At 34.3% G+C, this 12,822-nt stretch overlaps 1 protein-coding gene across 4 annotated transcripts in view; it reads left to right on the forward strand.

The window, feature by feature from the left end:
* ATP8B4 (ATPase phospholipid transporting 8B4 (putative)) overlaps positions 1-12,822 on the forward strand; it is a 278,437-nt gene that overhangs the window by 194,733 nt on the left and 70,882 nt on the right. For all 4 annotated transcript variants that reach the window (XM_044230132.1, XM_044230130.1, XM_044230133.1 and 1 more), the window contains exon 15: positions 5,784-5,949. In XM_044230132.1, the coding sequence (XP_044086067.1) occupies positions 5,784-5,949 (166 nt within the window). The remainder of the gene's footprint in view (positions 1-5,783; positions 5,950-12,822) is intronic.

Raw genomic sequence — 12,822 nt, forward strand, 5'->3', positions numbered from 1 at the left:
ATGGTCCAAAATCCCTTCTATTGAGGTCCCTCAATCACAGAGTTCCCTCTGTTTTATTCTTTTAGATATATTTCAAAGTATACAAGGAAATATTTTTTTTCTCCATATTTTACATAGGTGGTAGCATACTCTCTATGCTGTTCTTAACTTTCTCAATGATATATTTGAGATCTTTCTAGAGTAGTGGAATCGGAATTCCACTAATTAGTGGAATTGCAAATGGATTGCTAAATCAAAAGATATGTACATTTGTAATTAATAAATATTGCCATTGTCTCCTTTAAAATTTTTACAAACTTACATTGCCACAAGCAATGTACAAGAGTGTTTTCCCCTACTCTTACCAACACAGTGTTTTGTCAGAGTTTTTTTTTTTTTTTTTTAAAGATTTTACTTATTTATTTGACACAGAGAGATCACAAGTAGGCAGAGAGGCAGGCAGAGAGAGAGGAAGCAGGCTCCTCGCTGAGCAGAGAGCCCAATGCGGGGCTCCATCCCAGAACCCTGGGATCATAACCTGAGCTAGAAGCAGAGGCTTAACCCACTGAGCCACCCAGGCAACACTTGTGAGTTTTTGATATTTGACAAGACTATGTGAAATGATATGTCAATATGGTTCTTGTTCTAATTTTTTTGTTATGAGTGAGGTTGGACATCTTTTTATATTGTTAATAGTTGATTCTATTTCATCTTTACCCATTTTTCTGTTGGTTTGTAATCCATTCATGGTTTCTGCAGATATATGTCACTGGTGTTAAGCTGTTTTCTCTGTGTGCTGCTAGATGCTTTATTTAGATATGTGCCAATGGGTTTGTAAGACACATCAGTCCTCAGTGGTTTGGGGGGAGGAGGTGAAGTCTGTTTTGCTACCAATGTTATATTTACTTTGGAAAGAGAATAATTTTTCCTATTTTTCATTATTTTTGTATTCCATGGGACAGTTTATATAACATCAGAATGATTTGTGCCTTAAAGTTGAGTAAAGAAGTCTCTTATGATCCTTTTAATTTTCTCTTTGTGGCTATTTAAAAAAAACAATTTCTTATTTTTGTTTGTCTTTTTCCTTTTTTATCTTGATTACATTAGAAAGTTGACCCCTTCTTCCACAGAAAAGTGCAGCTTTGGATTTTATTTATTATTCGTATATATTTTCCTGTCTCTGCTTTTCTCTTTATTAATGCCATCTATCTTCATTTCTGAAGATTTTTTTTCTTTTTCTAACTTCATGCTTGGATGCTTAGTAACTTCATTTTTCCTTTTTTATATACAAATATTTGTTTTTTAATTTTTCTCTGAATACTTATTTAATTTTATCACATAGATTTGGCCTGTAGTTTATTAAACTTATTTTATTTTTGTCATATCAATTTGAATATCCACATTGAAACACAGGATTTTAAGGAAGAGTTTTAAAATTCCCAAGGGGATAGAGTTTTCTCCTCCACATTATTGCACTTTTAATAAAAGAACAGATTTTTACTTTGTCGAAGATTAGTTGACCATAGAGTTGAGGGTCTATTTCTGGGCTCTCTATTCTGTTCCATTGGTCTATGTGTCTGTTTTTGTGCTAGTACCATGCTGTCTTGATGATGACAGCTTTGTAATAAAGCTTCGACAAAGCAGGAAAGAATGTCCAATGGAAAAAAGACAGCCTCTTCAATAAATGGTGTTGGGAAAATTGGACAGCCACGTGCAGAAAAATGAAATTGGACCATTTCTTTACACCACACACAAAAATAGATTCAAAATGGATTAAGGACCTCAGTGTGAGAAAGGAATCCATCAAAATCCTTGAGGAGAACACAGGCAGCAACCTCTTCGACCTCAGCCGCAGCAACATCTTCCTAGGAACATCGCCAAAGGCAAGGGAAGCAAAGGCAAAAATGAACTTTTGGGATTTCATCAAAATCAAAAGCTTTTGCACAGCAAAGGAAACAGTTAACAAAACCAAAAGACAACTGACAGAATGGGAGAAGATATTTACAAACGACATATCAGATAAAGGACTAGTGTCCAAAATCTATAAAGAACTTAGCAAACTCAACACCCAAAGAACAAATAATCCAATCAAGAAATGGGCAGAGGACATGAACAGACGTTTCTGCAAAGAAGACATCCAGATGGCCAACAGACACATGAAAAAGTGCTCCATATCACTCGGCATTGGGGAAATACAAATCAAAACCACAATGGGATATCACCTCACACCAGTCAGAATGGCTAAAATCAACAAGTCAGGAAATGACAGATGCTGACGAGGATGCGGAGAAAGGGGAACCCTCCTACACTGTTGGTGGGAATGCAAGCTGGTGCAACCACTCTGGAAAACAGCATGGAGGTTCCTCAAAATGTTGAAAATAGAACTGCCCTATGACCCAGCAATTGCACTACTGGGAATTTACCCTAAAGATACAAACGTAGTGATCCAAAGGGGCACGTGCACCCGAATGTTTATAGCAGCAATGTCCACAATAGCCAAACTATGGAAAGAACCTAGATGTCCATCAACAGATGAATGGATCAAGAAGATGTGGTATATATACACAATGTAATACTATGCAGCCATCAAAAGAAACGAAATCTTGCCATTTGCGACAACATGGATGGAACTAGAGCGTATCATGCTTAGCGAAATAAGTCAAGCGGAGAAAGACAAATATCATATGATCTCCCTGATATGAGGAAGTGGTGATGCAACATGGGGGCTTAAGTGGGTAGGAGAAGAATCCATGAAACAAGATGGGATAGGGAGGGAGACAAACCATAAGTGACTCTTAATCTCATGAAACAAACTGTGGGTTGCTGGGGGGACGGGGGTTGGGAGAAGGGGGGTAGGGTTATGGATATTGGGGAGGGTATGTGCTTTTGGGTAAATTGGAAGGGGAGATGAACCATGAGAGACTATGGACTCTGAAAAACAATCTGAGGGGTTTGAAGTGGTGGGGGGGTGGGAGGTTGGCCTACCAGATGGTGGGTATTATAGAGGGCACAGCTTGCATGGAGCACTGGATGTGGTGAAAAAATAATGAATACTGTTTTTTCTGAAAATAAATAAATTGGGAAAAAAAATGCTTAATGTAGGTGTTAAAAAAAAAAAAAGAACAGATTTTTATTCTTTTTACTTTCTTGGGATTTATGGGGTTCTCTTTGTGACTTAATATAGTCAATTGTTGTCAGCGTTCCAGGCTTTTTAAAAAGAAAGTGTATATATATTCTGTTTTCAAGGTATAAATTTAGCTAGATGTCAGTTATTTCTACCTTGTAAATTGTATTATTTAGGTCTTCTATTTCATTATTAACTTTTATCTATATCACCTCTTAGTATAAAGGAGAACAATTAAAGTATTTTGAAAATCTTTCTATATATATAGCTCTTATATAGCTTGGAATCTTTGTTTTGCAAATATTGATGCTACTTGAGGATAAATTGATACTCATCGTGGTACATTTTTATTGTGAATTACATAATTTAGCATTAAAACTTTTCTCCTTTGACTATTTTAATTCTTCTTGGCCTGATTTCAATCTTAGTTGATGTTAATGTCATGGCTTCTGGTTTCTTTTCATTTGCATGTGCCCACCTGCTATTTTCTGTGTTTCTGAATGATTTTATGCATGTCTTGTGTGTACAGCATATAGCATGCTTATATATAGCATATATAAGATTAGAATTTTCTTTGCATTCCAATCTTTTAATAATTGAATTTGGGACATCTACATAGGGCTATGTATTGTCTTCGTTATAATATTTGAGGTTGCATTTTGTGTCCAACATTAAAATAATTCTTTATATGGATTCTTTATTCTGTATGTATGCATTTCTTACAATGTCTGGGAATATTAGGAAAGTATTTCATTGTTTTTCTACCATATACTTTGAAGAGATTATGTAATATTCTTAATACTTTTTTTAAGGCAATGTCTATTAATTTCCCGACATAAACAATGATGAAATTACATTTCTCCTTTCCCTCATATTTTCCTAATGTTATATTTTATATTTTTCTTTGTCCTAAATACATATGGATTTTTATTAGTTGATTTGAAACTTTAAATATCATCTTACCTTCAAAAATAAAATGAGGAAATCCATATTTTCCAATTTTTTAGCTGTCTTTTCATCTTGCATAGTCAAGGTATATAATATAGACATTTTGTTTTGGCATCTTAATCTCTCTATTTCTTTTAGACTTAGTCCTTCAGTTAAAGGGATTTAGTGCTCACTCTTAACTAGTCCTTTACTAATGATTTTTCCAGTTATCTTTTATTTGGATGAAGTTCATCTTCTAGTTTTAAGAAAGGTTCATAATAATGAACTGTGTGCCGAGTTTATACTCAAATGAGAGCTTGATTGGTTATAATCTCTTTGAGTCACAGTTTCTTCGCTGGGAGTGTTAGGGAAGTCTAAGGTCAGTGTGTATTTTACTCCTTACTAGTGAGTTGATCATTTTTTCTCCAAATGCAGTTGTTTTCAAAATGTCTTACATGAACCAAACGATCTGTGATTAAATAAGTGTCTGTGATTCTGGGATACACAACTGAGTGTCCTGTATGCAGGTCTTCTCAAATACTTCGATATAACAGAAAATATCCTATAGTTTCCAAAACAAAGTACATATTAAAAGTATTTTCCCACCAACCGTTTATTTTGCTAAGACACTATCATAAGATTAGTGCTTTTAGTAATAAACTTTTAGAAGTACATTCTGTGCTTTCCGGAAGTTACTGAATAACAGTAACAATTGAATCCTCCTCCACTATTTGTTCTACCGTATTTCTTTTATCATGTTTTTCTTTTTTCTCAACACATTTTAAAGCGTATAGTTAACTGTTATTAAAAATACTCATGATGTTGCACAGCAGATTTCTAGAACTTTCTCATCTTGCATGATGGAAACCCTATACTCATTCAACAGCAATTCCCCATTTCCCCATTCCACTCCGGCACCTGGAAAAAACCATTCCACTTTCTGTTTCTATGAGTTTTACTATTTTGGTACCTCATGTAAGTGGAGTCATTCAGTAATTATTCTTTGGTGACTAACCTATTTCACTTAAACATATGCCTTCAACATTCATGTTGTGGCATAAAGATAGGATTCTCTTCTTTATGGCTGGATAATATTCCATTGTATCTGTATCCCACATAATCTTCATTCATTCATTTGTTGATGGATATTTACATTGTTTCTACCTCTTAGCTATTGTAAATAATGCTGCAATGAATATGTGAGTGCAAATACCTCTTCAAGATCCCAGTTTTAATCCTATCATTATTTTATGCAGTACCTCCAGAGAGATCTGAGAAAGTATGCTACCATAAAACACATTAATATGTTTGCATTGGAAAATATTAATTCATACTAAGTGGACTCAAAAAAGTCTATAATTAGACACATACCATTTTAGGTCAGATATTGCTGCTAATATGAATTCAAGTCAGGTCAGGTTTTGCCACTGAGTAGGTTTTGAAAAAGACATCACTTTTAGGGCTTCTTTGTATGTTGGAGTTGCAATAAGCATTTGAGGATCTGTACAGCCATTGCATTTTTTTTAACTTACGGTTTCGGTGGGTGGGGGGTCACTGCTTTGGTGTTTGGCTCTGAAATGAGAAGATAATATTTAACAGTAAGGAAGAAACAGAAAGCCATTGTAGTGCCAGATGTTTGGGGCTGAAAAATCATACAAGCACTAAAAATACATAGAGGAAGTGTTTTTGAATTTTAAAAGATTATTATTGGATTGAGATGTATAGTTTTTTTCCCCTTATTTTTCTTCTACAGAAAAATGAGCCTATGGACTTCTCAGTCAATCTCCAAGCAGATAGAACATTTCAGTTCTTTGACCACCGTCTGATGGAATCTGTTAAACTGGGGGATTCCAAAGTGTATGAATTTCTTAGGTTACTTGCCCTTTGCCACACCGTAATGTCAGAGGAAAATAGTGCAGGTAAGTACAAAGTATGTCCCAGTGGTGAGCCTTTTTAAATCAGAAATCATACTTCATTTAAAATATTTGAAATTAGAAGGATGTTCAATTAAAAGTATACGTTGCATAAGGGGTTTACCTATCACTAGCTTTCTTTGCTTTTATTCATATACTAATTTTTTTCCAAAAATTATGAAGAGACTGAAAAGGAGAGTAAAAGAAGAGAAATAGGAGTAATGGAAAGATGAGGCCCAAATGTGCAAGTACAAGGGGATGAAATCTTTCTAACGATTGAGCACCATATTTAACTGTGAGCTTCCTGGTAGGCAGGACAAGCAGGAAAATAACAGCTCAGGTGTTTAGCTCTCATCATTAACACGAACAACTAATAGGTGCAGATGATGATCATGCATATATGTAGAATGAATGGGTTTTCCCAGTAGTGGGGTATAGATGCACACAGATAGTGGGATACTCTTACTTTTCATTATGAACAAGTCCTCACACTATTAAGATGGCTGTTTAGGGCTCAGAGTTCATAGAATAGAACAAAATCAACTGGGCCAGTTCAATATTGAAGTGATGAGGCAGGTAGATAATGGTATAGTGAATCAGCTTCTTGTTTCAGTTGAGTCCAATCTATTCCGTTTGCAAGTTTTATTTTTTTCTGCTTTCAGTGAGTGAGTAAATATTACCACGCAAGTAATTTCAACTGCAAAGTGAAAGATATATAAAGACTGTTGAATGTATGTATGTATGTAATATATATATGTATATGTACATATATATATATATTTGCATGTCTTTTCGCTCTCTATTATTTTTTCTGTTCTTGCAATTACATTCAAGCCATAGTTTTGTCCTCCATGATGCTGGAGTAACACTTTCCCCATTTTAACTACTGTGAGGATTTACATTTTTATATTTATGACTCAAACTGATCTTTCTAATTTTAAGGCCAATGATTAATTATATTTTTATCTGAGGATATCACAACGCCTTTAAGTAAGGCATTTTTTATCTTTGCCCTTTGAGGTTATTTCATTTTCAAAACTGTTTTTATTTTAATAGTAATCTTTTTATTTTAATGTTATATACCTTCTTAGAGCTCTTTGAGGATCTTGATTATTCTTAATTGGAAATTTTCTTTTGTTTCCTCTATGATTTTTTATTTTATGGAATGTTGTTTTTTGGTTTCTGTGTTTAATTTTTATTTTCTCAAAGGTTTAATGACTTGTGGTTTCCTGTTCTTTTTGTTTGTTTGTTTACAATTGCTTATTTAGAGATGACTGTTCTTCCTTGTATTTGAGAATCCTTGTTTGTCCCTCGGTGAATGTAGATTCTGATTACAGTGGCCAATCTCCCCAGATTGTGGGGAAGAGATAGAATGCATAGCTCATCTTCTGGGTGTGGAGTTCCTCCCTCCAGGAATTCATATGATATCTGGGCTTAACCATCTTACTTTCTCAGATCTAGTTCTAGGAGTCTGTGTCAAAGCTCCCACTTGAGGGAGAGTTGTACTCAACGTCTGACCTGGAAGAAAATGTCAACCATGGGGTTTCCCTCATTTTCTCTCTCTTATCCTTGTGGAATTGAATTGAAGCAATTCAGGCTCTTCTCAGTTTTGGTCTCCAGCTGCAGCACTCAAATCTTTTGAGGTTTTTTTTTAGGTGGATTGTACAATTTCTTAAGAAGAACATTTTCTAGGTTTTGTTCTGGCAGCAACTGTTTAGAGAAAGCTGGCAGAAGAAGGAACTCAAATGGGCTGGAGTGCTGAGTGGAATTCTTCAACTCATTTTATTAATGATGTCCCCAAGAACACTACTCTTCTCATTTGCTGACTCTGAGTTTGGAGAGTCTTTTGGGGATTTCTCATACATCTGTATTCATTTCCTTTTGCAAATGCTTTGAGCTGTGTTTTTCTCTTATTTCTTCAGTGGTTAAATCTACTTTTTATCTTGCAGACATTTCTCAAACTTCTAGTTTACTGATAGCATTCATTCTTCTTTACTAGTATCACTTAATTTTTTTTATAATATGATATAATTAAATGTAATAAAACACACAGATCTTATGTGTGCTGTTTGATGAGTTTTGACAATTGTATACACCCATGTAGCCCCTGTCCCCAACCCCAACAAGGTATAAACCCTTTCTGTCACTCCAGAGAGATTAGTCCTGTCCCTTTTCTTTCCACAATCCCAACCCCTGCCCAGCCAACCACTGCTGTGATTTCTATCATCAGAGATGAATTTTGACTGTTCTTGTACTTCATATAACTGGAATCATAAAATATGTATTCTTTTGTGTCTGGCTTATTTCACACAGTGTATTTTTTTTTTAAGATTGATTTATTCCTTTTTTAGAGAGAGAGAGTACATGTGAGCTGAAGGAGGGGCAGAGGGAAAGGGTGAGAGAGAATCTCAAGCAGACTCTACTATGAGCACAGAGCCCAATGTGGGGCTCAATCTCATGACCCTGACCAAGATCATGACCTGAGCCAATACCAAGAGTTGGATGCTTAACTGACTGAGCCACCCAGGCACCCCTCATATAATGTAACATTTTTATCATTCATCCGTGTTGTTGTATCAATCAATAGTTCATTCTTTTTTATTGCTGAGTAATATTACTTTATGAAAGTGTACCATCATTTTATAGTCTTCTGTTAATGCACATTTGGGGTGTTTACAACTTTGGGCTATTAGGAGTAAAGCTACCATAAATGTTTTTATGTCTTTAAAAATATTTAACAAATTTGTTTTTGGTAAACACTTAGGAATAGCAATTGCCAGGTCATAGTATATGTTTAATTTTATAAGAAACTGCTCAGGTATCTTTCAAAAGTGGTTATATCATTTTACAAATTCCACCATCAGTGTACAAGAGTTCTAGTGCCTTGACATTCTTGCCACCATTTAGTATTATTATTCTTAAATTTTACCCATTCTGGTGGTTATTGGGTAATACCCTGCCATATAAGAGTATTTTGAAGTGAAGAGATATAGATGTATATATCCTTTTAACTATTTCTATCTCTTGCTTTAAGATATCAAATTCTAAGTGAAGGTTTACATCACTGAGTAGGGGAAATTATTTTGCTCTCTTATTAAACCTTTAATTACAGGATAGCTTAAATCCATATGTTAAAGTACCTTGAAATACAAAGTTTTCTTATATAAATGTTAATTATAGAAAAGAGTAGAACCCAAATCTAACAAACTTAAAATTTGTAATGTATAATTAATAGTTGAAGCTATTGCTTTAATTTTAAATGTGTGCTGTTTCATGGAGAAGTCATTTGGGGAAGTTGACGTTCTCATTTCCTTCATCAGGATGAAATTTTAGAAGCAGGAAAGAGGAAAGTACAAGAGTTTTTGATAGGATTTTTTTTCCTTTTTAGTGTATTGCAATTAAAGAGATAACAAATTTAGAATTTTTTTCCTTATTGCCCCATTATATTGGTCTTTTAAAATTTGTTGAGACTTGCTTTATGGCGTAGTATGTTTTCAGTTCCTATAAATGTCTCATGTGTGCTTGAAAGGAATGTACATTCTATGGTTATTATGTCCTGGGTCCTAAATATATCCATGAAATAATATTTGTTAATTGTTCAGTCTCCTACCTCTCTGTGGGTTATTTTGAGTACTTGATTTCACAATTAGTGAGTATGTTAAAATCATCAACTATTGTGGTACGTTTGTCTGTTTCTGTTTGTAGCTATGTCAATGTTTGCTTCTTATGTTTTAAGGTCGTGTTATTAGTTAGATGCTCATTTAGACTTCTGTCTTTTTAAATTAAACTTGTATTAGCATACATTGATCCTCTTAATCTCCAGTAGTATTTTTGCCTTAAAGTTTATTTTGGCTGATATGAATATAGTTATAGATGTTATAGATGTTTTGCTTTTGTTAATATTTGCATTGTTTACCTTTTCCCACTATCTCTTGCCAACCTACCTGTCAATCTTTTCTTTGTGTTTCAGACACATCTTTTGTGAGTGGAATAATTTTTGATGTTTAAAAATATACTTAGTTTGACAGAATGAAAGGTTAAGCACAACATTTAGTCCATCACCTTTATTGATTATAGATATATTTAAATTTTAAGTATTTCATATATAATTATTGGTGTATTTAGTTTATTTCTACCATCTTACTTGTATTTTATAGTTGCCCCATCTTTTGTCTTAATCTCTTCTTTTTTTTTCCCCTCTTATGGATTTATTCTATTTTTACATCTGCTATTCTGGAATCCTTATTTGTATTTGAGCGGTTAGCCTAGAGGTTTTAGCATAATAAACTTATCAAAGCCTAAGCCTTCTTTTGAACAAAACAAAGACTTTAGAAGCCTTCAACAGTATTCAACCCTGTAAGAAGACTCTTGTCATGTATTTTCTTTTTTAATCCCACAAGATGTTTTTTATTGTTTTTATAGTCAGTGTTTCCTTAGATTTATCCTATATACTTACTAATTTCTATGCTTTTTAATGCTTGTCCTATTTCTGATCTTCTGTTGCCATAAAGTGTATTCTTCAGAATTTCTGTTAGGGAGAACCTCCTGGTAGTAAACTTCCAAAAACTTTGTTTGAAAATCAACTTTATTTCATTCTTATTCTTGAAGATTTTGCTGTATGCAGAAATTAAAGGTGACAATTTTCTCTCAGCACACTGAAGGTACTCCATTGTATCCTGCCACTATTTCTTTTTTTTTTTTCATTTATTTATTTTCAGCATAACAGTATCATTATTTTTTCACCACACCCAGTGCTCCATGCAATCTGTGCCCTCTCTAATACCCACCACCTGGTATCCCAACCTCCCACCCCCCCACCACTTCAAACCCCTCAGATTGTTTTTCAGAATCCATAGTCTCTCATGATTCACCTCCCCTTCCAATTTACCCCAACCCCCTTCTCTCTAACTCCCCATGTCCTCCATGCTTTTTGTTATGCTCCACAAATAAGTGAAACCATATGATAATTGACTCTCTCTGCTTTACTTACTTCACTCAGCATAATCTCTTCCAGTCCTGTCCATGCTGCTACAAAAGTTGGGTACTCATCCTTTCTGATGGAGGCATAATACTCCATAGTGTATATGGACCACATCTTCCTTATCCATTCATCCGTTGAAGGGCATCTTGGTTCTTTCCACAGTTTGGCGACCGTGGCCATTGCTGCTATAAACATTGGGGTACAGATGGCCCTTCTTTTCACGACATCTGTATCTTTGGGGTAAATATCTGCCACTATTTCTGTTACTGTATAGTCAGCTCTCAGTCTAGTTGTCAGATGGAAGGTTATCAGTCTTCTCCCCCTGGCTACTTTTAAGATTTCTCCTTCCATGTTCTCACTGTAGATGTGGGTTTTTATAAAATTTATATTGCTTAGAATTCATTGAGATTATTGAATCTGTAGAATGTCATCTCTCATCACTTCTGGAGTTTCCTTGGTCATGTATTTTTTTCCAGTGTTGCCTCTGACTCATTTTCCCCTCTCATGTTAGATGTTCAGTGTCAGGTATTTTCACTCTGTTCTCGTCTTTTAAAAAGTCTCTCATTTTCCCTTTCTTTGTCTCTTTGGGATATATCCTGGAATTTTCTCCATTTTCCCCCCCCCATTACACTACTTCTTTCTCTAATAGTATCTAATTTTCTGCTTTTAATTTTTAATTTCTATTAGGTCTTTTGTTCTTTATCAAATCTGTTTACTTTTATGCCTCTTTTATTTTTTGAAATCTATTAAGTATTTGTGTGTGCTATTTTTAATAATTCCAATATCTGCTGTTTTTGCAGATCTTATTCTTTCTTTTCTTTCTGTTGGCTCTCATTGTGTCTTATTTATTGGGATTTTAATAATTTTTCACTTTGAGATGAACTTTTACTTGGAACTTTGTTTTTAGAAATCCTTTGGGTCCTAAGGTGAAGGCTGGTTCCTCCAGAAAGGACTTGCTTTGCTTTGGTCAGTGTTCTAACACAGGAACATATTAAACTAAATTTTCAATTTGATTTTTTTAAGCCACTTAGATATTGTGAATTTAGGGTGCAAATACGCATGAACCCTCAGAGGCTGGAAACCAACAATCAAGTTCTCCTGGTTCAGAAAATGCCCTCAAGGCAAAAGCTGGCTACAGTCTTCTTTTATTCATTTTATTTTTTTCCTCAGTCTTTGACCTGAAAAATTCTTATTTTCTTACCAGTACCTCTCTCATGAATGTATTTAAAAAGTCAAAATGTTTTATATGGAATTGTAGTTGTTTGTAGCAGGGACGTTGGTCCTGGCACCTAGTTTACCATGTTGCCGGAAGTGGAAGTTATATCATTTTGTAGGTAAATCAAGTAATTTTTTAAATTCCTTTTCCTTTTTGAATTTCAAAATTAATTTATGCCTACTATATAAGGGAAAACCACACAGTACCAAGTTGATAAAGGCAAAGCTAATAATTCCTTCCATGAACTCCTCCAGTCTCACCCCTACAGTGACAACCAATGAAAACATTTGGTGTGCATCATTTCACCCTTTCCACTTGTGCATATATATATGAATATATATAATAAGCAGGTGGTTTATTTGTTTTTGATGAAAAGGAATCATAGTATACACATTAATATGCAATTCATTTTTTAAGAATTTTTCTTGGACAGTACTATAACTCAGTAAATATGGTTTTAACTCTGCCTACTTTTTCTGATGTATTTTTACAAAGATAATACAATTTTATGTAGAAGGTTTTACCTTATACATGCTGTATTTTTATGGGTTGTTTTGTTTTGTTTTCCTCATTTCATTTTTTCTTCTTCCCTCTTACTCTTAGCCTAATACTTTCACAATATCAGCCACCAAGAATGAACATACCAGTTTGATTTCTTACATTTTAAGAGTTTCTTGTATGC

Source organism: Neovison vison, chromosome 13 (assembly GCF_020171115.1).
Source record: "Neovison vison isolate M4711 chromosome 13, ASM_NN_V1, whole genome shotgun sequence".
Taxonomy (NCBI): Eukaryota; Metazoa; Chordata; class Mammalia; order Carnivora; family Mustelidae; genus Neogale; species Neogale vison.